At 42.4% G+C, this 25617-nt stretch overlaps 3 protein-coding genes across 9 annotated transcripts in view; 2 read left to right on the top strand and 1 right to left on the bottom strand.

The window, feature by feature from the left end:
• LOC103155738 (semaphorin-3D) overlaps nt 1–1972 on the top strand; it is a 42614-nt gene extending 40642 nt beyond the window's left edge. The window contains exon 18 of the mRNA XM_007577541.2: nt 462–1972. Coding sequence (XP_007577603.1) covers nt 462–953 — 492 coding nt within the window. The 3' untranslated portion in view covers nt 954–1972. The remainder of the gene's footprint in view (nt 1–461) is intronic.
• Nucleotides 1973–3661: 1689 nt separating this feature from the next.
• cenpp (centromere protein P) overlaps nt 3662–25617 on the bottom strand; it is a 98695-nt gene continuing 76739 nt past the window's right edge. For both annotated transcript variants that reach the window (XM_007577549.2, XM_016663788.1), the window contains exons 7-9: nt 4829–4908; nt 4661–4752; nt 3662–3969 (exon numbers count right to left, since the gene is read on the bottom strand). In XM_007577549.2, the coding sequence (XP_007577611.1) occupies nt 3824–3969; nt 4661–4752; nt 4829–4908 (318 nt within the window). In that variant the 3' untranslated portion in view covers nt 3662–3823. The remainder of the gene's footprint in view (nt 3970–4660; nt 4753–4828; nt 4909–25617) is intronic.
• Nucleotides 6346–25604, top strand: ecm2 (extracellular matrix protein 2, female organ and adipocyte specific). 6 transcript variants are annotated; one of them, XR_001659525.1, is made up of 13 exons: nt 6349–6555; nt 11960–12094; nt 13257–13400; nt 16803–16991; nt 18557–19222; nt 19520–19635; nt 20119–20254; nt 20846–21003; nt 22727–22866; nt 22957–23069; nt 23741–23954; nt 24049–24256; nt 25072–25160. XR_001659525.1 is itself a non-coding variant. In XM_007577543.2 (12 exons), exons 2-12 carry the CDS (start codon nt 11962–11964, stop codon nt 25262–25264), a joined length of 2163 nt encoding a protein of 720 aa, XP_007577605.1. In that variant the 5' UTR covers nt 6350–6555; nt 11960–11961; the 3' UTR covers nt 25265–25604. The 6 variants fall into 6 exon arrangements, 5 of the variants coding, with proteins under 5 accessions (XP_016519273.1, XP_007577605.1, XP_007577604.1 ...); XM_007577543.2 differs by lacking the exon at nt 24049–24256 and having other exon boundaries at nt 6350–6555; nt 18596–19222; nt 25072–25604; XM_007577542.2 differs by lacking the exon at nt 24049–24256 and having other exon boundaries at nt 6350–6555; nt 25072–25604.

The raw sequence follows: 25617 nt of genomic DNA, 5'->3' as shown, positions 1-25617 counted from the left end.
GGTAATTTAATAATTTGGAATATGGTGAAACAAGACCAAGTTGCCACTGACGATATGGCGTCTCAATATGACGCGCCCTCGACGCGCCTCCACGTAGACTTTGAATGTGCAAAACGTTAGGTGTAGAGCAAAATGTCTAGCATCTGCATTCAAAGTGCAGACATGTTGAGCTTGAAGCATCGGACACATAACATGTTTGGTGTGAACGCACCATTAGTCCTTGGTATGTCGTCCCCATGGCATCAGGGTTCCCTCCCTGAAATAACTCCTCTTCCTGGTAACAGGTGGGTGAAGCCAGTGCATATTGAATCAGATAGTTTTGCCAGCCTCCTGTAGTCAGTCCTTCAACACCTTTGTCCTCTTTGAGAGACGCCTGTCCAGCTCACCTACAGTTTGTAATAAACACCATGAAGGTGGAATGAGCTGGACTCTGACATCTTCCTCTGGTCTGGTCCTCTCAGCTCCCTCTCGGTGATGACGACCGCTTCCTGAGCATGAAGAGAGGGTTGCTGGCTCAACGCCTGGAGCTGACTGACGCCGGCCTGTACACCTGCACCAGTCAGGACCACTCCTACAGCCAGGTCCTGGGCCGGTACCGAGTGCACATCATCCCCAACCGCAGCCTGCATCTGGCCCGCTACCTGCAGAACCTCAGTCCCAACCCACCGGACCTCCTGATCCTGCTGAGGACCGGCCCGGCCGGAGGAGGAGCCGCCGGGTTTCTGGGTCAGTCTGAGGCCGCTCCTCTGCCGCCACACAGGAACTCATGGCCGTCTCCTCTGAGGAGCTACAAAAACCTGCAGATGGTGGGGAGCAGCAGTCAGAGCGTGGACGAGTACTGCGAGAAACTGTGGTACCGGGAGAAACGTAAGCAGGAGAAACGTCTGAAGCTGAAACATGAGAACCGGAAGGCTCGGGTCAGGAGGAACAACCCGCCTCAAGTCCCTCTCTAGTCCGCCAGACGACTCAGACTTTTGAAGGACAACAGATCCTGCATGGAGACAGGAAGTACTGCAACGTCAGCTGCTCCACAGAATTATTCAGTCTTCAGATATTAAAAAGGGATTTGATGCATCAGGTCATACTTGTCTTCAGGTTTTTCCTTATATCTCAGAAGCTAATCTGATGTTTTTTTCTAGAACCAAATGTAGATTTTTGTTTCCGTTTTCCTAAAAATCTCCTCACTCAGGCCTGACATATTGTTTCCATTACTGCTGCTGTTTGCTGCTGATTTCTGTGGAAAACATGCTGGAAAAAACTAGACAGTTTCTTAAAAACAAAAAATCTTAATACAAAACTTTTATTTTGAAAGTCCAATTAAAACCTCTTCCTGTTGGCTGAATCAAGTTCCAATCAAAGAAAACATGATTTTTGAATAAATGAGATTGTTAGAGATTCAGTCAGAAAGTTTTCCTTCTTCTAACAAACTGTTTTTGTTCCTGTTCTGAAAATAAATGCAGGATTTCCTCCATTTCCATCAGAATCAGGACCAAAGTTTTGGACTTTCTAATTTATAAACTGTTGGATTTTATTAAACATTTCATAATAAGCTAAATAATCGTTGCTTTTCTCATGAACATATTTTGAAACAACAAATACAAACCTATTCCTCATTAACCTTAAACATTTTTTATCCACAACTTTAACTGCAGAAACTAGAACCAGTTTTATAAACTTCATATTGATCTAAACTCTGTTTTCTACATGAACTGGTGTTTGTTCTGATCTCTTTCATGCTGTGGAGGAAATAAAAGCCTCAGTGAACATGAAAACATGCGGTGGGCCATGCAGAGCTCCTGCAGATCCATGAACATGTAAAGAGACTGTTCTCCTTCCAGGAGATTTTAGCTGATTTTCTGTTACAGCTGTGGAGTTTTCAGATGTAAAACTGAGTCATGATGTTTTGTCTGAGAATAAACCACAATATCTGACATTTAGAGTCCAATAAACTCAAATATACATGTGAACAATATATATGAGTTATGTGTTTGTCTTGTTAATCTTTATGGTTTCAGTCTATCAGGATAAACTTGTACATTACCTCGGACTAGCCGATGGAGAGTCAGTATTATTTCAGCTGATGGATGCAGAATAAAAGCAGCAGATGGAGCTCCAGGTTCTCAGCACCTTTCAGGTGTTGAGAACGTAAAAAATAACTTTTAGAATTATGTTTATTTCAAAACCAGTGGAAGCTTTTTTGAAAACCTGAGTTTATAAACTCATGTATACATGTTTCTAATCCTGAAACCTGGTGCCACATTCTTTCAAACCAGAACTGTTTTTGTCAGTTAGATGGGATGGAAGCTGCCATCTGTTGAAAGTTGGTGGTTTTTACTCAAGAAAAAAGAACCAACATAAGTGACCTGTTGTGCTTCTGATTTTACAGAAAACAGGGCAGGGAGGTCACAGAGTTTGTTGATGGAAAATTTGCTGGTTATTTGTGAAAATATTTCACCTCAATATTTTAGGAATGTGCACAGATATACACTAGGTGGTGTTAGAGCGCCGGCCTGTTTTCCTCAGCAAAGAAAAACATGTGGCACACAGGCCATTTTGATGAAACAGTCGATGTAAATTAATACTGTTTTGTGTGATTTTTTTTGGTGTGTGTTATTTACTAGTTCTGTTGCAGTTTGACGCGGTTGCGGTCAGTATCACTCCGCCGTTGCTAGGAGACGGTTTTGGAACTTATGTGTTTTTTTTTTCTAAAGGTTGTGTAGCAATACCGCTAACGAGTTACCTTGTAACAATTATTAAATTGAAATGTTGCGGACTCAAAGCTTCAGTGGCTTCTCCTCTGCTGTCTCCACATATCTCTCTCTCATAAATTCATCTGTTCATTCAACTCTAACTGAGGAGTTCTGAGTTTTGTTTCAGGCAGCTTACCTTTTTCAACTGCTCACCAACTGTTGCTAAGTGACAGTCAACTAAGTGTTGTTATGCTAACAATGCTAATGCTAACATGGTACCGAGCTCGTATTCAGATGAAAAGAGAGACTTTTTCTAAATCTATTAGTTATATAACTAGATAAGTGGAGGATTTAACATACAAGAAAATTTAATCTTTTTATTATTTCTGGAGGCATTGAATGCATCACCATTCCATAGTTAGTCTCATAATCCATTCCAGAATGGGAGTCTGTCTTAGACTTTAGTATGACCCCCCCCCCCAAAAGAAACTACTACTATAAACTAATAAATACTAATCTAAAACTAAGCTATATTTAATAACTAATAGAAATTAGCAAACACTGTGAAAACAAATGAAAACTAACTATATACAAACAAAAAGTCACAACAAAATACCTAAAATGAAACTAAAATGAAAAATCTTGAACTATTATAACCCTGGTGCAAACACTTCTCAACATTTGGAAGAAGTTAGCAAATTTCATGTCCTTGTAGAGTGGAAGCAAGCTACAAATTATAACTTGATTAAATCTGCTGGTTCCTTATATAGGAACTTTTTAAACTCATTTTGAATAAGGATCTAAATTTGTCTAAAAATTAGGATTAGTTGTAATTTAAGTGCAACCGTGGCCATTTCCCATGATGCCCACCACACCCTGAGGGTCATAGGTCATCAGCTATGTGATTCCTGCAGACTTCTAAAACCTTGGTGTGGAAATCAAAGCAAAATAAACTTTTTGAGTATCCAAACAGCTGTCTGGTGTTTTCTATTGAAATCATTTATTTTATTTTTGTACATTTGGACCAAAGAGTTCTGCTGGTTTGTCTGCTTCTTGTGCATTTGTCTCGTCCAGAATAGGGAATAAAGTTCTGGTTCAGGATCAGCAGAGGTCCAGCAGAACCTCTGGAGCTGCTAATTGCTGAGTTCGTCGCTCTCTGAGAGGCTAACGGCTCTGATGATGGACTCAATGGCGGCTTCAGTTCCCAGAATCCTCAGCAGGCTCTGAAAAGCCCCAGCAGCGCCGCCCCCTGCTGGCTGACTGGGGAACAGCTGCAGAGCTGCACACAAACAAACAACAATCAGCATCTAGAAACTGTTTCTCTCCTGTTGCTTTTAGAAACGCACCAATAAAAGAAACTTTGAATGTATAAAACTAAAAACTCCTTCCATTTTTTTAGTCCATAAAGGATATTTATTAGCTAAATAAAAATCAGAGTACAAGTTCAAATGTTTTGATGCATTTAAAACTTCCTCTGTCAAAACTACGGTTCATTTTTTAAACATTAAATAATTACTCGTTAAATACAAAACACACCTCAGAGAAATAATAATAATAATGTCAAAGTGCCACAAAATGACAATAAAAGCATAAAATACAATAAATAATGTTTTAAAGAAAGCCAATGACAGGATCCATGGTTCTAAGGTGTCGCAAAAATAACTTTCCCTCCTCCCACACTGACTGCAAATATAATCAAGAACTAGGAATGTCAGTAGGAAGCGGCTTCATCAGCAAGATTATTCATGACGTTGACCTCATTTCTACAAAATTTATCTGTAAGTCACAGATTAATTTCACGTTAAGAAGAACTAATCTCTGATTATTTATTTTGAGCCTTTAATTTAAAGTTGAAACTGGACAGAAACAAAACGAACCACGATGCTAGCAGCTAGAGGAGCCTGCAGTCAAAACTCAGGGCTGACGACACCTGCAATTCAGGTAGACATCCTATCACCTGTGGTTCTCACCTTTCTCTGGGATCTTTGACAGCAGCTGGATCTTGGGAGTGACAGCGCCCCCTGTGGAAACATCCACGCACCAGTAAATGAAGAAGCAGCAGCTGCAAACAGAAACGGAGACGAGTTCAGAGGCGGACTGGCTCTGGAGGTTTTCTGCCAGGATGAGAGGATTTCTACCCTGGAAGCTCAGGATGATTCAAGGTCATGACCTCTGAGCCGCAGCCTTCAGGAAGAGACACGATGGAGGGAAACTTCTCCTGCAGAAGAAAGAACAGGTTGGAACCAAAGTTATTATAGCCAGCTGAAAGTAAGTAACGAAAAGTGAAACTGAGAAAACATTTTTGTTAACTGAAATAAATACAAACAGTCATTAATGGGAAAAAACTATCGCTAACTATACCAGTGTTGTTATGGCTACTGATTTTAATCTTACAGGAGTGCAAAACCTAAAAAGAAAATATTTAGAAACCACACTATTTAAATATTTTGAATTTAACATCAGCTGAAAACCACTAAATTTATTATTTTTTTTTTTTTTTTTTTTTTTTGATATCCACTAAATTTTCACTAAATTAGTGAAAATTTAGTGAAATTTTCACTAAAAAATTTTTTTAAACAATATATTTATTGAGTTTATGCATATATGAAACAGCAAACAATCATTGAACAATGATGCTCTGGTTTTGTTGTTCCAGCAGCTGCCTGTAGGGGGCGCCTGTATCCAGATGTCTGGAGGACCAATCAGGACTAAGAGGCTCCCCGGAGCCTCCGGGGATTCCATCAAACTGACGGTTTAATCGGCAGCAGCTTTAAATCATAGACATCTGAATATTCAGTCATGCGCTGAAGCAGCCTGAAGGGGGCGCCGTACACTGCTGAAATGAGTCCGTACCGTCACCTCTGTTATCATCAAAGTAACCAAAAAATTGTTGAAAAGTAGCACTACTTCAACAACATATATTAACTGAAGTAAAAGTAAAAAGTAGCCGTCCAAGAATTTACTCAAGTAGGAGTAGAAAAGTATTTGGTGTAAAGTCTGCAAAAGTACTGGTTATTTAATATTTAAAAATGACACGATTAGATGGACCAAAATGTAAAGCTAAATGGAAATTTTGTCATTTTAAGGACAAATATGACAATGATTCAAAGAAGTGACAATAAAAAAATTAATCAGGCAATAGAATTTTTTTACAAATCAATTTCTTTCAATAAAAAACAATCACTGCCTGTGTTTGTTTGTCTGGTGGATTTTTGGTTAAAACCTGTTTGTTTTTCATCCAGCAATTTTACTCAAGTAAGAGTAGCAATACTTAGTAATGATAAATTAGTAGTAAAAATACTTCTAAAAGTACGTTTAAAAACCCCAAAAAACTACCCAAGTAAATGTAACTGAGTAAATGTAACTAGTTACGACTGAACTCTCGTTATCATCTGATTCTGATCATTTCATTCTGGAGGATTTCTGGGATTCTTCAAACTTGAAGGAAAACGCTTTTTAATTTACTTAATAACGTCTCTATGGACACCCAGACGTGAGTCCAAACACAAGAAGGTGAGTTCAATTAAAATAATTCCTTCCGTCGCCTTTGCAGATGTTTTCTCTGCTGAATTTAGTCAGTTTCCCGGATCTGCAGGACTCTGACCCCAACATGACCTCTCCTGCTGTTCACCGCCTGCTCTGCTCAGATTGCTGCAGCAGGTTGGCAGCGTCCTCTCCCAGGCAGGAAGACACATGTTGGACCCTCTTTCTCCCTCCTCCTTTGCCTCCTCTTCCTCACAGCTCCGCTCAACGTCTCGTGTCTGAAACAGACACACACTCTCAGGGTGTCATCGCACGGCGACACACACCTCTCAGAGCGCCGAGGACGACTGGAGGAGGACAGAAGTTCGGCTTCAACCTGACGGTAACGTTGACTCCGTGTCTGTCTGTCCTTGGCTCCTCCCCCTGTCCCTCCGTCCCCGTCGTCTGTCTCTCTGCTGTCTGAGTCATGGCAGAGCATCCTGACATGTTTGGGAATTACAGGAGATTTATTTTCAGTTGTTAACGGCTTGTAATTAGCAGCTTTTACTGCATTTGTTTACATTCCAGCAGCCTGACACCAAAGCTCCACAGGAGCCTCAAATTAAAACGCTTTAATATCTTCACGGATCTGAGAAAACAAACTGAGCTGGGACCAGAAACAAAACACTGATTTAAAACAAATGTGAGGCAGGAATCTGCTCCCCATCCATTCAAGCTTAGGAGGCTTTTTATGTCGAAACTTTACATTTCCTGTGAAACTAATCTGACTTCTGGACTGAAAGTGAATGAAAAAGCAGCAAAAGTTCACAGGAAAACCTTCAGAAAGTCTGGAGGACTGTTGGGTCAAGACCTCTTAGCCAGACCAGAGAGGATGAACTGTTGTTTTCAGCAGGAAGAGGTGAGGGCGGGGCTATGAGAGCAATACTGACTATAATTAGTTCAGGATGTAATAACTACATGTTTTGGTCTGAAACCTCGTTTCAGACCAAAACAAAATCATGAGCAAAACGTGAGCAGAGTTGCTGCTTCCAGCTGAGAGATTGGAGACTTTTTGTTATGGGGAAAAAAATGTTGAAACAATAATGAATTTATGTTTTTTGTTTAAAATGAATGTTATTCATTTTGTGTTTATTTCTTTCAAAACGCTTGCTCTGTTTAGCCAAGTTTAATAAAGAATAAAAGCTGATTTGGGTGCATCAAAGACACTTTTTCAGTAGATAAACTTGGTTCTGCCTTTTGTTATAAAAATCATACCTGTATTAGTTTTAGCATGATTACAAATAAAAAGTCCCAATCTGCATCAACCAAGAAATTTGCATTATTTTCAATTGCAGTTGGAGGCCACACAAAATCAATACCAATGGCCACAAATAGCCCCTGGGTCGCACTTTGGACACCCCTGTTATAAACCCTGTTGATATAAATCCTGTTTATAGTGGTTTATAGAGGAGGAACAGGTCAATCATCAAAATCTAATCAAAAATGGCTGACTACAGAACTGACTAAAAAAAATGAAATCACTTGAAAACAGTCAATATGACTGGTCAGGATTTTTTTTATACATCTTCTCATACATTTGAGAATAAAAAGGTTTAAATCCTTTTGGAGTATTGAGTTAATCCAGATGTACTTGAATGTAACGTAGAAGCTCATTGAGATTCATCTGCTGTGGGGCGTTTGGGACCGGTTTACCGCTCCAGGTAGCTGGATTTGGACGTCAGCTGACTTTCCTCCAGAACCAGAGGTGTTTACGTCTAGATTGATGAGTTTCAGGTCAGTGGTTCAGCTCAAAGCAGCTGTTGAAAGATGCTGACATAAAGTTCTGGTTCGGTCCACCTTTCTCTCTCCTCAGCAGCTGCATTAGGAACCTTCATGTTCTCAAACAGCACTAATTGTCCGGGAGACCCGGTTCCTATCGGGGAGTAAAGCTGCAACATTTGCTACAATGTCAGCTGCTGAGGTTCACTTTCACACTGAGCTGTTACACAACCCAAACTAATTGAAAAATCTGTTCCCCTCCTCACCTGTGGGGGCGCTACACCAAGAATCACTGAAGAAAACAACACAAAAACCTCAGAAGAAGACCAGCGCAACTTCCTTTTCCACAAAATGTCAGCATCAGATTTTAGCGGTTACAGGATTTCTCTTTTGTCTTTGATAAAAAACCACAAGACGTTTCTCTCGCTAACGCTAAAGTCGCATTTGTTTTGGTTGTATTTACCCACAATGCCCTGCACCGTAGTCCACTTCCTGCTTTTGGTGTGGTGTCAACCAAAATGAGCCTGAGGTTTTTAGGGAAACCAGAGTTTGTTTTTTGAGTTCGATTACAAATTCTCACTTTCCCAAACGAACTAGAGTTCGTTTAAAGCTGACTAAACATGGCTGGAGTGAACGGACCCTAAAATCTGTCGAATTCTGAAAGAGTTTAGGTAGAAAACAGGACGGCATTTGATCCAGGACTGACATAGATATTTTTGATGCGAATAAATTACACCTCCACTGTTCAGTGTTTTTTTTAACCTAAATTGTGATTTTAAGAATTTCTGGGAAGCCCAGTTTTGGATCCGGATAGATTCTACTTATTCCTCCAGAATCTTGTTTGCCATCTTATTTTTCCTCTGGTTTAGTTTTTCTACCAGAGACCAAAATGTCGTCAGATGAACTCATTAAGAATCAGCTGAAGCAGATTAAATGTCCACTGGTCCAAATTAAATCCTGCTGGAAAGACTCTCAGTTCACATCGTGAGATGTTTGTTGGAGCCCTGAGGCTCTGATGGACCGTTGAACCAGAACTGGGTCTAAAAGGTCTTTTTCAGTTCCTGGGGCTAAATGTGGACTCAGATCAGAACCAGAACCCTTAAAATCCCCAGTTTAAGTTGATAAGTGATACAAAAATATTTAGAGTAATTAATAAAATGTGCTGCTTTAACTACCTAGCCTGGTTCTATTTAGACTAATTTCTGTTTCATTTCCACCCAGCTGATTCTTCTGCCTGTAACTCTGATTTACCAATTTGTTGTCCACAGTTCTGCTTGGTTCTGCCTTAATGCTGTTCTGTTTTGACCAGAACATGTTGAAATATTTCACCTCTCACAGAGACGTTTCCTGGTGAAATAAAGGTTGTGGTAATCAGGAAGTGTTTTTCTGTTGGACTGCACGTGTACAGATGCTGAAGTTCTTCTGGGTCCATCTGAGCAGAAACTCTGGGAGAACCAAACTGGAGCAGAAACGTTTCTCCATCTGAGCCTGTTCATCCAGGAAGTGAGCTGCTGAATATTTTCCATCCCCTCCTGTTTTCTCCCCTGTGTTGCACTGATTTTCTCTCTTTGTCTCCTATTTATTCCTGGATTCCTATTGGTCAGGGCAGAGGGGGGAGGCGGTCTGTGTTCAAGCTGCTGCTGGGGGCGGGTCGGGGTCCGCAGCAAAGCTTCCAGGAAGCTTCATGCAAGCTGCAGAATACCTGCATGAAGCAATAAGGAGTAAGCAGCCAGAGACAGAGCTGACTGTAACCACGAAGACCATTTGATCTAACGTTAAAAACATCCAGATATGCTGCTGAACTTTCTGGTCGTCATGGGAAAAATACAACAATCCACTCCTTTAAATTAACTTGGAAGTTTGTAAAGTTGATTTCTGCTTATTAATCACACTGACTCGCATAAAGGAGCAGAATAATATCTGTAGGGCCATTTACACATAACATTAAAGGGGCAGTATTATGTGTTTTACAGGCACATAGTTTCATTTTATAGTACAGTCAAGTGACTATGTTACCTTCAGTTGTTGTAAAAATGCTGAATATATTATATATGACTTAAAAGAAAATTTACTTCTTGATTTAATGGCTTGAAATTGGGCCTCTGTCTCTTTAAACACTCCTGCCCTTTCTGAAACTCCGCCTTCAGGAAGTCATCAGAACATGGCTCCACTTTTAACCCTTTAACAGCATTTTTACCAGAATTGCATTAAGTAGGAGCTCATAATGAGGTGTTTGCTAATTGCTGCTGGCTAGTCTGAAGGAGCTGAACGTAGGGAGGAGCTTTGTCTGGAAGGTGGAACTAGTTCTACCCAAGATATTTGGCACAGCTGAATGGTTGTCATGGAGATTTCTCAAACATGCACGAAAGAATCAAAACAACAGTCCATGTATGTTTTTGATGAGAGAAAAACATTATAACATGATGTAAAGCTAAAACAAGTTTACATGATAACACTGCTCCTGTAAACAGCACCAGACTGCATGGAGATAATCAGCTGCTGGGCCTCATTGGTAATTACACCCTGCAGATGAGCGATAATCACAAAGCACCGGTTCCATTAATCCATCTGCTTTATGTTACTTTTTCAAACAGCAGCTATTAAACTCAGCTGAACATGGTGGACAGTTTCCAGCAGAGACAGGTCTGCCTCCCTGGTTTGGTGTTGTTGCTAAGTAACGTGATGGCGAATGGACATCATCCAGAACTTCAGAAATGTGACCTTTAAATGGTTCTGTTACAGGACGACTATAGCTGACCCGTGTCCTGCAACTTTTAGATGTGCCACTCCTGCACCACACCTGAACAGAATAATTAGTCGTTAGCAAGACTCTGGAGAACTTATCTACACAAGGAGGAGGTAATTAAGCCATTTGATTCCAGTGTTTTGTAGCTGTGGCACATCTAAAAACTGCAGGACAGCAGTCCTTGAGGACTATCGTTTGACACCCCTGGACCCTATAGGGTTAGATCCCTGCCAAAAACCCAGAAGAGCGCATTAACCAATCACAGCAGAGCATTTAAGTCCCGCCCTCCAGGCATGAAGCTGCAGCTCCTTCAGTGACAGACAGCTGCACAAAGGAGTGTTACCACAGATCCTTTTCAATTTAGTTCAGTAACACATTATGATAACATAACATGGTCATAATATAATGTAAATATCACAGAAGAATAATCCTGCTGTGATGTCAGTGATGTGTGACCTCATTTTAAAGAGGCAGTATTGTATAAAACCGACTTTGAGTTTTACATCATGTTATAATGCTATTCCTCCCACTCAGCTCCTTCAGACTAGCCAGCAGTATTTAGGAGATACCTGGTGGAGCTGAGCTTTTCATATGAGCTACTTCTCAGTTCAACGCTGGTTAAAACATTGTTAAAGGGTTAACAGAGGAGCCATGTTGTGATGACTTCCTGAAGGCGGAGTTTCAGAAAGAGCAGTTTTTAGAGCTGTTTTTAAAGAGACAGAGACCCAATTTAAAGAATCTAATTTTCTTTTAAGTCATATTTGATATACGTAGCAGGTAACATAGTTACTTGATTACGCTATGAAGTGGCACTGTGTGCCTGGAAAACACATAATGCTGCCACTTTAAAGGTGCAGGATGTGGGATGTACTGACCTCTGGTGGTAGCAGTGTCAAACTGCTGACTGCTTCGCATTCTGAATGTGGATGACAAATGAGAAGAGAAAGCGTTCGCCGTTTTCCATCAGAAGGTGGAACGCTGCAGCTTCTCAGAACATCTGGACTCAAACCAAAAGCCCGGATGATTCAGACACAAAGAGCTGCTTCCTCCTAAAGCAACCAGACCAACTAGCACCTGAGCAGATCTGCCTGCTCTAATAATGACAGACTGCAGCCTCAGACCCGTTATTAGAGCCTTGGGGAGCCGGACCCGGCCATTAGGCAGCGCATTGCGGCTATATGAGGAGCAGCGGCGGCGGCGGCTCTGCGAAGCTGCATCTGACACGCTGCTGCAGGTCAACGCTCTGGTTCGTCTGACCCCACTGATCTGTGGCGCTTTGCAGGGATGAGGCAGTGGCTGGTGTGGGCCGCTCTGTGGCTGCTGGTGGTTCTGATCCTGCCTGACGCCCAGGCCGAGTCAAGACATCGGAACCAGGATGGGGTGAGACGACGAGGGAAGCGGTGGAGGGACGGACAGGGTGAGACATGTCACTAATGTTTCTCTGCAGGGGACCAGAAGCCTCCAAAGTATGGGACAGCTCCACCCAGTTAATGACATAATATGGAAATTATGACATTATCAAACAATGTTCCTTATTTATCCAACAATGTTTAATCTTGTTTCTGTTAAAAATAGGGATTTAATTGGCACAAAGTTTTTATTTTTTTCCCTCATGTTTTCAGCTAATGAAACAGAATGATGTTTTTAATGCAAGATTGCAACTTCAGTAGAATTAAAGACAAATACAATGTCAACCAGTTTACAGTTTTCACTCAAAAGCATGTTGCATATTTTTCATTAAGCTTTAGATAAATCATTCTTGCCTCCATGTCCAATTGTAAACTCCTGATGGCATAAACTGCAAAAAGCTTTCATCACTGACGCTGATTATTTTGTTCCTATTTCTTTACACAGTTGAAGTATTTCCTTTGATTTGTAGATTTCTCCATATAAGCCTATAAAATATTTTTTTTCGAATTCACAGTGACCTGCAGACAAAGCCCTGTCACAATCCATACCATCAGCTAATTTGTACGTGCTAGAAATCCTTCCAAGGAGAGTATTTTTGTTCTTTTTTTTTCTTTTGTAATTGTAAAAATAATATGTGATTTAAAGCGAACAGCAAGAAATAAAGATAAAAACAGTTTAAGCGCATTATTTTAAAACATAAAGGTATTTTATTTGTCCGTGATGAGTCCACCAGAGGGTGCACTGACAGTAGCTCCTAGCTAACTGTACGGTGAGTTCAATACACAACTTTCTGATTAAAATCTTTTAACTAAATTATGGCAATTATTCACAAGGGGAATTATAGCATTGTTTAGGAAAACATGTAATCTTATAACAGGTTGTATTTTAATTTCTTCACCGCAAGCGCAAATGAGTCAGATGTGCAGATTGTGCTTTCTGAACAAATAAGCCCAGCTGTGCCGCGCTTTCTACATTGACATAGCTGTTTTTTTAATCTAAGTTAAGTTCAGTGAGGAGAGGAGTGCCATCTAGTGTTTATAAGGACAAATTGCAGGCTGCTGTCAAACTTCGGTTTGCCTTAATTTGCAGGACGGTTGGCAACCCTTCCACAGGTTTTGGCGTTTCTCTGAGCTAATGCAAGCTGAGGCTATCTGCGCTTTGGTGTGCAGGTTTCATCTGGACCAGTGAGGGGCGCTCTAAACCTCTGAAGATCCGGCTGGTTCCAGGCCCGAAAGGCCCACACACACCAGCAGGAACCCTGACGTTCTACAGGAACATCCCGGAGCTGCAGTCCAGCTACAGCGTCATCCCAGGTCGGTAAGAGAACAGCAGCCAGCTGATTGGACCGAACCAGGAAGGTTTGATCTGGTTCGGTCCAAATCTGGTTAAAAACAGCTGGAATCTGAAGATATTTTAAATATCCAAAATAAGTAAACAAAACAACAGATAAAATTAATTATGAAGTCTCTTTAGTTTGAAAGTCTGAAAAATAGATTCATAAACACAAAAACATGTAATTTCAATATGTTTCAGTAAGTTTTATGCTAACTGGCACAATGTAGTTCCAGTTAGTTCCAGTTTTCCCCCATTAATTACTGATTTTATTTATTTCAGTTGACAAAAATGTTTTCTCCATTTCAGTTTTTGTTAGTTTTAGTTAACTATAACTCTGGTGTGTTTCCTGTTTCTTCCATTTAAATTAAGCTATAAATTAATGTTGCCTTTTCCCATAAAATACATTTAACAGAACAGTTGGATTACTATGAAACCACCAGGAATGGGTGTGTAAATTTTACAGTCAGAGCTTTTTTCCGGCTGTTAAGCTGACTTGAAGGAATCGGAGAGAAACAGCAGGACTCAGAGGAAAAGCTTCCTCTTATTCTCGTTCACTCATGTAATGACGAATCATCACATCCAAACATGACTAGAGGAGGGAAAACTTAGGTGTCCCATAGAGAGGACGGGAATCCTGCAGATCAGCAGGAGTTAAGAGGGACGGCGGCAGATATCTTAGCAAGGAGTTAGGCTCATTTCTTTCTGTGGTCGATGGTTGATGCTTTAAAAGAGCAAAAGAGGGGAAACTGGAGCTTTATTAGGCCCTCATGAATTAAACTGGGTTTTAAAAAACCCCTCAAAAAGCGGAGGAGGTTTTCTCACGAACCCAGAGAGAAACTAGACTAAAACTGAAGAAACTTCTGATTTGTTCTGGAGTAAATCAAAAGTTTAATACTTCAGTTTATCAAAATTAAGAAAGCACTGCTTTTAATGAACGCAAAAAGATTTCTGCATGGTGCAGTGGACTTTAAACAATCAACTCTTTCAAAACCAAAAACCTGATATTGCATGAAACAAACTGAAATCAGTTTTTAGTTGATTCTTGGAGGATAATTCAGAGTTTTCCTGAATTTATAAAAGGTTAAAGGGTATTCAGATGCTAAATGGAGTTCAGCAGGCTTCAATCCTGGAGTCTCTTCATTAAAACAGCAATTGTACTCTAAAGAGTCACGTTTTAACCCCCAGAACCACTAAGCTCAACCTTTTCTAACAAGGCAGCGAGTTTTTGGACAGTAAGGAGTCGACAGAGATTTAAACTCTGCCAGACAAGCGGACCAAATCATACAAATCTTTCAGATTAGAGAGAGAGAAGAATCAGGGTAGAAACTGATGGAACTGATGGAGGGCACAATTTTAGGGTTTTTTAAGCATTGCAGTGAGCAGCAGAGGTTTGTCTTGTACATCTCTGCCACTAAGGCAGCAGTAAAGAGCCTGAAAGATGGAGGCTGTCAGGCTCTTTCCTTTCATCAGGAAAGGAAAGGAAAGGAAAGGAAAGCAAAGCAAAGGAAAGGAAAGCTCTACAGAATGAAGCTGCAGTGGAGATGACAGGGGGACAGTTGGCCGAGGTAATAAAGAAACTACATGTGCTCCTGCAGACCCAGCAGAGTGCAACTCTTCCAAAGCCAATAAATAAATATTAGAATAAAACAAACAACAAACTGGTTTTAGTTGATTCTATGAGGATAATCAAGACTTTTACCTACTTTATAAAGTGTTAAAGGCTATTCAGAGTCTAAACGGAGTTCTGCAGGGTTCAATCCTTGAGCCTTTTCATTTCAGCAGGAATTGGACTCTAAAGAATCCCCGTTTAACCCCCAGAACCATTGAACTCAAACTTTTCTGGGTTGAAATACATAAATAAGGCAGAGAGTTTGGGACAGTAAGGATTCAACACAGTGAGAGATTTAAACTCTGCCAGACTTTAACTGATGGAAAAGCCAGAGAGTATAATTTGAGTTTCCCTCTGAACAGAGGCATTATGCTGAGAAGCAGAGGATTGCCTTGCTATACATCCCTGCCATTAAGGTAGCAGAAAAGAGTCTGAGAGGCGGAGAAATGATATTTCAGAGAGAAAAGAAAAGCTCTAAAGTATGAGTGCTTCAGCAGAGATGACAGGGGGACAGTCGCCCGAGACAATAGAGAAACTAGCTGAGCCTCTAACTACCTGTGCTCCTGCAGACCCAACAGAGAGCATGCCATTAGGAAGGACAGATGACAGACGGGAAGCAGTCCAAACAGAGCCAGAGAGCCCTTCCTGCTGGATCACGGTGTTTTAAAGTCTTTCCCTCTGACTCATGGCCCGTCGCAGCCTCGTCATGTCGCTGGCCTGGAGCTCTACGACTTGGGTTACCTCAGTGAGGGGGGGGTGGCAAACAGGACAAATCACTGCTTTGTCTGCTGCTTATGCACAAGTACAGGCCAGACGACCAACCAGACGCACAATTATTGGAGCAGGACAACAACCTGCTAGGTTCAGATCCCGAACTGGGGCTTTTAGTGGCCGTCTTCCTGTGCAGCTGCTCATGAATAAAGGCCACGACTGCGTCAAATACGCAAGAAAACATTGAAAAAAATTAATGCAAACCAGAGTTGGAGCATCGTACTAATTCACAAAAGACGTGCAAAGAAAAATCTGCAACTCAAATGAGCCTGGGAACTGCGTCTGATGCAGCCTGAAGCATTAAAATGATGCGTTCTCCATGTGTTTGGATGAAAATCAGCTTTCATCTAATTATTTATGGAAATTATCCCGACCCAGTCTGGTAGTGTGAAAATATTAGTGTTTAAACACAAAAAGAGAAAGTTTTTTGGTCAATTTCCTCCCTCGCAGAAGGTAGATTTCTAGATTAATTTCACATATGTACAAGAAAAAAACGTGGATATCCTCTGATGCAGAAAAAGTTGTACATGTGGAAAACAAAAGAATAAATAAAGGCCATAATTTTCATGGTTAAAGTTATGATATTAAGACTAATTTATTCTATGACAAAGAAACTCAGAAATCATCTGATGTAAAAATCTGACAAAAAGCCAATAGTCATCTAAGACTGATGTGGATATTTTGGATATTTTCCAACATTTCCCGGGTCCAGACTCACCATGAACGCTTCAAATGGGATTCGAAACTGAAATGGTGAGGAAGAAGCTGCGTCTGAACCCGGGAGATCGAACTCCTCCACCTTGGAGGACTTCTGGGAATTTAACCAAATGTCTAACTTTAAAACTGCTGAGAGAGTTCTGACTCTCAGAAAATTAAGGAAATTGGTGCTGATAAATGGCTGCTCCTCTGAACAGTGAGCAGTGATTACCGGTGGCTCTGCAGGGCGGCCAGATGTTGAACTGACTCTGATATGTGTGTGTGTGTCTGTGTGTTGCTGCAGGTAAGCAGACCCAGTGTGTGTACCGCGGGCTGACCATGTTGGACCTGGCCGTCTGGTCTCCGTCGCCCTGTGTGACGTGTCTGTGCAGCGAAGGACGGGTGGTGTGTGACGAGATGACCTGTCCCACAATGCACTGCCCGTTCCCCGCCACCCCCGCGGGCCGCTGCTGCCCCGTCTGCATGGAGCCAGGTAGAAACACAACATGTGAGACGCCATGGCGCAGCATCCGGAGACGCAGAGATGACTCCACGAAGTTATTAAATCTCCAGTCTTCATCTCTGAGGCCTCAGCATGCTGCTTCCTGTTTCCATCATGGCTGAAAAATGTGCGCAACACATTTTGGATCCACTAGCACACATGTTGTGAACTGTTTTAGCATACGTATATGTTGGTGCTTTTAGTGTCAGAGAGGCTGAACTAAAAAAGAATAGAGCTTTATTCCCTTTGTGAGTGGGCGTAAATGTTTACGTTTTTGCTTAAGAAGTCTGGGAAAACGATCCATCACTGGATCCTGGGTTTCATCCATGTTTTCCTTCCAAGCTGCATGACTTTGCTGTAAAACCTGCAGAAAGGTTCAGTTTATTAGTTTCTTGGGCTTTTAGATCGTTTATCTTTCAATGAGTGAAAAGTTACTTTTATCTGCCTGGTTTCTCCTTAAAAAGGCAGAAAAACAAACAAATTGAAGCCAAAATAAGAATTAGGCCTTAAAAAAATGAGAACCTGAACGTTGTGTTCTTAACGGTACAGTTTGGGTTCTGGTGATGGAAAACTTTACGATTAGAAAAGCTGCCAGCAGGAGCAAAGACAACTTCTTCTTCTGAACTAAAATATCAACAACAGGAACGAAGCCAGATCTGGATCTGGTGATAGTAAAGTAATATCTTTGGTGAAGGTGGCCACTGTTTGTGTGGCAGTTGTTGCTTCCAGACCAGAAGTGGAAGTTCAGCGTTTTCGTGACTGAACTAGCTTCATGAATAAAAGACATTCAGCCCAGAAGCTGCACAGAGAAACAGACCGATGACAAAACTTTAGGTACAAAAACAGATAAAATGATAAAAAACAATGTTGAAGTTGTCAAAGTAACCTAAAATTTTTTTTGACAAAAACTGTATTCATCAAGTGTTGTTAAATTGTTTTCCTTTAGAAATTTGAAGAGAAGAAAAAATAAAATAATGAAATGATGGAATCAAATCTTTTCATTTTCCAACCTGGAAAATGCTCCAAAAAATTCCAGAGATTTTGTTGTTTTTCCATGAATTTTTTCCCTGTGGAAAGACACTGATTTCAGCCTCAGGGACACACATGGACGTCCAGCCTCTGGGACGTCCAGCGTGAGGGACACACTTGGATGTCCAGCCCCAGGGACACACCCAAATGTCCAGCCTTAGGGACAGACCTCAGCGTCCAGTCTCTTGGACATTCAGCCTCTCTGACATCCAGCTTCTTGGACGTCCAGCCTCAGGGACAGATATGAACGTCCAGCCTCAGGGACGTCCAGCCTCAGGGACAGACCCGTTGGTGGTGGGTTTGGGTCGGACCGGTCTACAGCAGCTCTTTGCTCTGTAGCTTCAGCAGCTGGTCTGGGATCTGCCTGCAGCACTAACACAACCCGTCTGTGTCCAACCGTCCCCCGTCTGTCTGTCCTCTACCATCTCCTGTAGTTTCCTTTACATCCCTCCTCTTCCTCTCCATCTCTTTCACTTTCCTTTCCTGCTCCCTGATTGGCTGCCCCGCGGCGCCCGCCTCCCCCACAGACTCCGGGCTCAGCCCAGAACTTTCTGGTGACTCTCCAGTTCCCAGCCACCCCAAGGACCACATCGTCCCTCTGACCCAGGAGGACATCCAGAGAATCGTGTGGCGGGAGGAAGAGGAGCATCGCGAGGAGGAGCGTCTGAGGAGGAAGGACGAGGCGAGAAAGAAGAGGAGGAGGGAGAGGAAGGAGCGGGAGGAGAGGCAGAGGAAGATGTTTGAGGAGAAAAGGAGGGAGGAAGAGGAGGCGCTGAGGCTGCAGATGGAAAAGGAGGAAGAGGAGTGGAGGACAAAGACAGAGGAGGCAGACAGGAGGCAGCAGGAGGAAGAGAGCAGGATGAAGGAGGAAAGAAGAAGGAAGGAGGAAGTGGAGCAACAGAAAGAGGTGAAGGAGGAGGTGTGGCTGAGAGGAGACGTCTTCCAGATGCCATCAAAAGAAGAACTCCTCCCACCTCCAGTCCCAACGCATCCCACTGAGACAGATGAGCTGAAGGAGGTGGCACCAGGAGAGGAAGAGGAGGAAGAGGAGGAAGAGGAGGAAGAGGAGGAAACAACAGTAGTCCTCCCTGCCGGCTGCGACATCTCTGATGTCTCCATGACCTGCGAGAACGTCCAGCTGATCCACTTCCCTCCACTGAACATCCCGGAGCTCAAGTCTCTGAGCCTGGAGGGTGAGTTCAAGGAACAAAGAGGGGACAGATAGAGGGACAACCAGGTGGGACCAATGGGGTGGGACAACCAGGGGAGGGACATGGGGTCAACCAGGGGGACAGAGTGACAGCCAGGGGAGGCTGGTGTAGGAGGTGGGGCAACCAGGGTAAGATCTGCCTGGCGTCTGTTGGTCAGGGCAAAATAGCTTATGGGAGCAGGAAATATCACAATTAGCTACCAAATGCATTATACTCAGAAGAACCAGACCATAAACACCTTCATGGTATTCGTTGGACTGAAACTGTTCTAACCTGCAGGGAACAACATCAGCAGCATCCCAGCAGGAGCCTTCAACGGTATTCCCAACCTGGAATGGATCAACCTGAAGAAGAACAAGCTGACGTCTGCTGGGATTGATCCCAAAGCCTTCATGGTAAGACATGTTGGTCCAGACCACTGGAGACCCAAAGACCACTGGAGACCCAAAGACCACTGCAGACCCAAAGACCCCTGGAGACCATCAGAACACTGCAGACCTAAAGACCACTGGAGACCCCCCAGACCACTGCAGACCCAAAGACCCCTGGAGACCATCAGAACACTGCAGACCTAAAGACCACTGGAGACCCCCCAGACCACTGCAGACCTAAAGACCACTGCATTCCCAAAGACCACTGCAGACCCAAAGACCACTGGAGAACCTAAAACTGCATGAGACACCCAGACCATTGCACAAACCTAGACCACTCTAGACCACTGCAGATCCCCAGCAGACTGCAGTTCTTCCTCTATGATCAGGAAGTAATGACTAAATATCTCCATGACGACTGACTCTTTAACTCCCGTAATAACTACATATTCTTTGGGTTTCGCAATAACAAAATATGTCCATGACAACAGATTACTTTTGTTTCAGGGCCTGAAGATGTTGAGGCGTCTTTACTTGGACGAGAATCTTCTCGACGTAGTGCCATCTGACCTCCCATCCACACTGCAGGAACTGAAGATCAATGAGAACAAACTGAGAGGAATAGATGAAAACAGCTTCCAAGGTACGGAGATGCCATCCTGAACCAGCAACCAGTCTGAAAATGACATACTGTAAGCAGTTGGACTGGCCAGGGTTTGATTCACTCACTAAAGTACAGGGCTCCCCTTTTCAATTGTCTGGTTCACTCTATAAGAGAGTCAGTGTTGACAAGAAACAGGAACCAGATCAGTAAAATACAGCCTAAAGAAGCCACCTGGTTCTATTACAAGAAGTCAAAACCAAGTAATCTCATTGGCATTGGTCACACTCTAACAGAGTAAAGGTACTATAAACATTAAGTCCTCAGTGCCATTTGCCAAGTGAGGACATTATCCACTCGTAGTTAATCAGTCCCATTCAATGTGATTTTTAGACAACGGTACTAGATAATGGTACTCTTTTATACTACCTACCTGGTCGGGGCTCTAAGAGAGCTAAGTTGAGTTGTTGTTGACTCAACTTAGCTCTGGGCTAGACAGGAAAGCTACTGGTTGAGTGATGAGAGTGTCTCTGTTACAAGAATCAAAGGCACCATTTTTAAAACCTCCAACCTCACAAATATTTCGGTGTGTTGAACCTGATTAGTCTGAAACACTTTTGTATCATGTTTCAGATCTGAGCAGCCTGGTGATCCTGGAGCTGGAGGGGAATCTGCTGAGTGAAGGGAACGTCAACCCGAGGGCCTTTGCACCTCTGATCCAGCTCTCCTACCTAAGACTGGGAAGAAACCATTTCAGGACGGTTCCCCAGGGTCTTCCCAAGTCACTGCTGGTAAAAAGGATAAAATCCTTTCCATCATGACTAGAACCTGAAACTCTGTGGGGTGAACTGAAATCCAGTCTTGACTGGATTCAGCTATGACCTGAGATCAGTACATGTTTGATCTATCTTAATCTTATCGGTGATATAGACAGTGCAATGAGTCAGACTTGATTAAAAATCTTCATCGATTCGGGCTGCAGAAGGTCTAGTTTATTTCTAGACGTTCTGGGTGGAGTCTCTGATCAGTTTGAAGGAGTTCAAATATCTCTGTAATAGCATCATGAAACAGGACATAGAAAGACTGATCAAGAGTTCATCAGCATCTGCCTCAAGACTCCCACACCCTCAGCTGTGGAGGATCTTCTCACACTTAGATGAGGCCAGGAGGCATCCTAATCAGATGCTCAGAACTTGAGAAAGACTCCATGCAAACATATGCTGGACACGCTGTGTCAAGGCAGCAACTACGTGTTCCACAGCAAACTGCTGGACGTTAAACAGAGCTTATATTGAAGTATTTTGTATGCAAACTGAGCTGATAAGGTAGAGAGTTGGCACAACTAGTTGTAAAGCTGTGCAGCATTATTGCCATTCTCTGTGTCGCACTGACAGGTGTGCAGTGGCTGCCATGATGGAGAAGAAATGGCTAGGCACCCATTTAGCTCATCAACTTGATAGTATCCATTTTGATGTTGGAAAATGAAGGAATATGTCAAGAAAAATGTAAGCAATCTGTTTGGCTCAACTATGAAATCTCCACTGTCTGCAGACAGAGCGTGGCTTGCACAATACGCGGAGTCTTAAACTCCGCGTATTACACAGGAGGAGGTGATGCTTCTCCACAAATAGAGGAATCAGTTGATGACGTTTAAGGATCTGATTAGGATGCCTCCTGGTCTCATCTAGTGGAAGAGGACTCAGGAACACATCCAGAACTCAGGGAAGAAGATTATATCTCCTTTAGGTGGCTAGTGGGACTAAATGTTTTCTAATTTGGCAAATGTGAGTTTATGGTCTATTTAATGCACCTTAAGAGTGCTTTCCATCCATCCTTCAGGAAACTTTGTCTGTCCAGGAACCCCCAGTATATGTTTCTAGTCATTGCTGGAGACTCATGAAGACACATTCACCAAGTTAAGTTGGTTATTTAACTAAACTTTGTTAGTTTTTAAATAGTTTTACTGGTTTTACTTTTAAACAAAAGTAAAACCAGACAGGTTCCAGTAATCTTGTGGGTTTGTGAAATAGTCCACAACATCCACAACCGGTTGTTTTGGAACTATAAAGCTTCTTATGCGGTTCACAAATTTCAGATCTCTGTTGACAAGTTTATTATAAAGTAAAAACAAACTTTTACAAAAAGAAGTTGTCTAAAAAGATAAATTACTTATGACCAGCAGCAGAGGTGTTGGAGAGGCTCCTTAAGTTGCTTCATGGTCGCTGAAAGCAAACAAGGTTCTCCTTGAATATTTAACCTCCCACCTGTGGGAAACCAATCTAACCATCTAATTACAGCCTGTGGTTAACCGCAGAGAAGGCAGAGAACCAGCAGACTGTTGCTGGTACTCCTGCATCCTGAACACACCTGCAAATACAGAATTACACTCTCTTCATGTCATGAGTCAGAACCAGGTCCAACAGTAACATCTGATAATTAGCTCAGTAGTTTAACAGATGATGTTACAACAACATTCTGCTTAAACAGCATCAAACATTTCTTCTCCTTCTCCAGGAGCTGTATCTGGAAAACAACCTGATCGAGGAGATCTCAGAGACGGTCTTCAATCAGACCACCAACCTCAACATGGTTTCTCTGAGGCACAACAAATTGGACGAGACCAGGATTGCTCCCATGGCCTGGTTCAACCACAGGTCGGACCAGAACAGAACTATCTTTACTAGCCAGGAGTTTGGTTTAATAAGGACATTCAAACATAATTTCTCTTCTTTTAACTTCTGCAGGAACTTGGAGTCCATTGACTTGTCACATAATGACTTTTACCTGGTTCCGTCATACCTGCCCAAGTCTTTGGTCCACTTAGTGCTTGTGGGAAATAAGGTTGAGAGGATACCTGGTAGGTTGAAGGGAAACCTTAAGAATACTCTGTCTACAACCCAGAGGTCCAGTGGTGGGAATCCCCATTGTACTGGACCATCATAAGAGAACCAGAAGATGTGACTTATTAAGGCTCTCCCATAGTTCATCCAAAGCACCTTAATAGGCCTTCACTGATGTAGTCGCTAAACAAAAATTGCATCATCTTATTCACAAAGAGGCGGCCTCCTCCCCTTCTTGACACCAGGCCCTGGTCCAACTGCACAGACCTACTCTGCAGTGTGTTTGATTTGAGGTCCGTGGGCGTGTTTTATGCAGAAATCTTGCTTCAACTATCTGGTTTTTGTATCCACAGGCAACATGAATACTTTTAAGAAGTGTTTCTTCAGATACGGTGAGGAATTTCAGACCACCTGTCCCCAGGTGGTCTGACAGGTGGTCTGGGCCTTTTGTGAAAGGTGTGCATGAATATGAACGTTCCAAAACTTACGCGTCGACTGTTTGGCATTGGGTGACGTATGGAAGAGCCTTTAGTCTGACAAGAGCAGAAAAGGTAGAGCAGGGTCAAATATTAAAAACCCTGAGGTATTGAGGATAGATGGTGATCAAGGATCACTGGGGGAACAGAGAGGAGCCGCAGGACAGCCATCTATGCTTTCATCATGGATCTAACTAAGACTTCCTCCACAGGCTACATCTTTGCCCACATGGATCCTGGCCTGGAGTACCTCTACCTATCCTTCAACAGGCTGGATGGAGAGGGAATCGAACCAGAGTCGTTCTTCGGCACCTATCACTCCATGATGGAGTTGTGTCTGGACCACAACCAGCTGATCCATGTGCCGCTCGGAATCAATGAAATGACCAACCTACACCTCCTCCGACTGGACAGCAACCGGATCAGGTACCAGAATCTTTCGGCTCCAGACATACTGACATAACGTCCTCCCAATATAATCCCGTAAAAACCAGCAGCGACTTTTTTTCCCCCAACGCAGCAGAGCTTGAATCATTCATCACTTCCAGCCAGACACCAATAAACTGTAGGATCACCGGTTGCCATGACAACCAGAAACAAAATAAGCTGATTCAAGTTTCCACCTGAGAGCCGCACATCATCATCCAGAGAGGAAAAACACTATAGGGAGGCTGACTCTTCTCTAAGCCATCCTGTTTGGACTCTCCACTAAACTCTTCCACATGCCGGTAGTGAGATCTTCATGCTCCAACAGCAACAACCTCCACAGTAGCTCCAGTCTTCTCCCACAGGGCCTTTAATGGAGCTGGGGCCAAAACATACCTCTTTCTGCTGCAGTCAGTTTATTCGGGGCACACACTCAAAGGACCAGGCAGGTCACACAAGATTAAAACCAGGTGGCAGAAAGCAGCCAAACTGAAAAATGTCAACACTCCACTATGGAGAAGAAAGCAGGGCAGAGCACCAAACGTTCTGGGAGTTTTAGGGAATGACCATAGAGTCTGTTTCAAAATTCAGGCTATTTCATCCTGGGTGGATTGTGATGCTGACATAATCTTGCACAAAGAGTCATGAAAAGGAAGAAAGATCTTCCACTGCAATAAAATATAAAACACAAATGGACACAAGTCAAGAAATTTAATACACTTATTACTGAAATTAACGACTATTTAGATGCTGTCAGCTTAAAATGAAACTGACAAGAAATATTGTTATTGAAAAAAATAACTGCAGCTGAAAATGTTGAAAAGTTTGTATTGGAAGTCAAACAAAACTTGATAATTGAAAACCTGCAAATATTCAATCAAACTAATAATTATACTTCAAAAGTCAGGATATGATCCCATCAATAAAGTTGTATACGTGTAAGAGATGTTGATTCTCCAAGAGATTTAAAATTATTAAGAAATTTTAAAAAGATAACCCTGACAAACAAAGTGTGCATGTAGGGAGGATATGAAGAAAAATGAAAGATATTTAAACCTTTTAGTTGTGGGAATGTGATGAAAATAAATGAGTCTAACTGGATCTTTTAACTTTCCAGGAGCATCTCTGAAGAAAGCATCTGTGACCCGGACCTGCAGGAGGAAACAACTCTGGTGGCTTTAAGGATGGAAAATAACTACATCGATGCCATGGATGTGTCTCCAGCAGCCTTCTCATGTTTACGTTATGGCTCCAGTGTGGTCCTGAAACCTCAGAAAACCATACAGAGGATCCACAGAACCAGACACTAAAATACACCTGAGAACTTTCCATCAGAACCTCCTCCTGATGTTCATGAACAACACAATTAGATGCGAGTTTCCTCCTGGGAAAGAGAGTGTTTCTGATCTCAGGTCTTCATCTTTACAAGCTCTGAGTGACGCAGCCCCTGCATGACATTTTGGGTCTGGTGAGTTGTTCTGCTGGGTCACATGGACCGACCTTTGGCTGTTAGACGATGACTGAACTCTTTCAGGCTTCAGAAACCAAACACATCTGTGTCCTTTGGTAAAATGTAAAATGGAAAGAACTCCTTCCCTGGAGACTGTAAACTACTAATAAAGAAATGGAAAGAATTTCCCTGCAGCGGTACCAGAGCACATTA

This window comes from Poecilia formosa, unplaced genomic scaffold (assembly GCF_000485575.1).
Source record: "Poecilia formosa unplaced genomic scaffold, Poecilia_formosa-5.1.2 Scaffold445, whole genome shotgun sequence".
Taxonomy (NCBI): Eukaryota; Metazoa; Chordata; class Actinopteri; order Cyprinodontiformes; family Poeciliidae; genus Poecilia; species Poecilia formosa.
The sequence above is the reverse complement of the archived record's forward strand: the minus strand, read 5'-3'. Positions and strand labels throughout refer to the sequence as shown.

Bases quoted from the DNA above. Each gene is read 5' to 3' on its own strand.
- ecm2 (XM_007577542.2), top strand. From the start codon at position 11,962: ATGAGGCAGTGGCTGGTGTGGGCCGCTCTGTGGCTGCTGGTGGTTCTG. The intron at 20,255-20,845 runs GTACGGAGATGC...ATCATGTTTCAG, and splicing joins AGATGAAAACAGCTTCCAAG to ATCTGAGCAGCCTGGTGATC. The intron at 23,070-23,740 runs GTAGGTTGAAGG...CTTCCTCCACAG, and splicing joins TAAGGTTGAGAGGATACCTG to GCTACATCTTTGCCCACATG.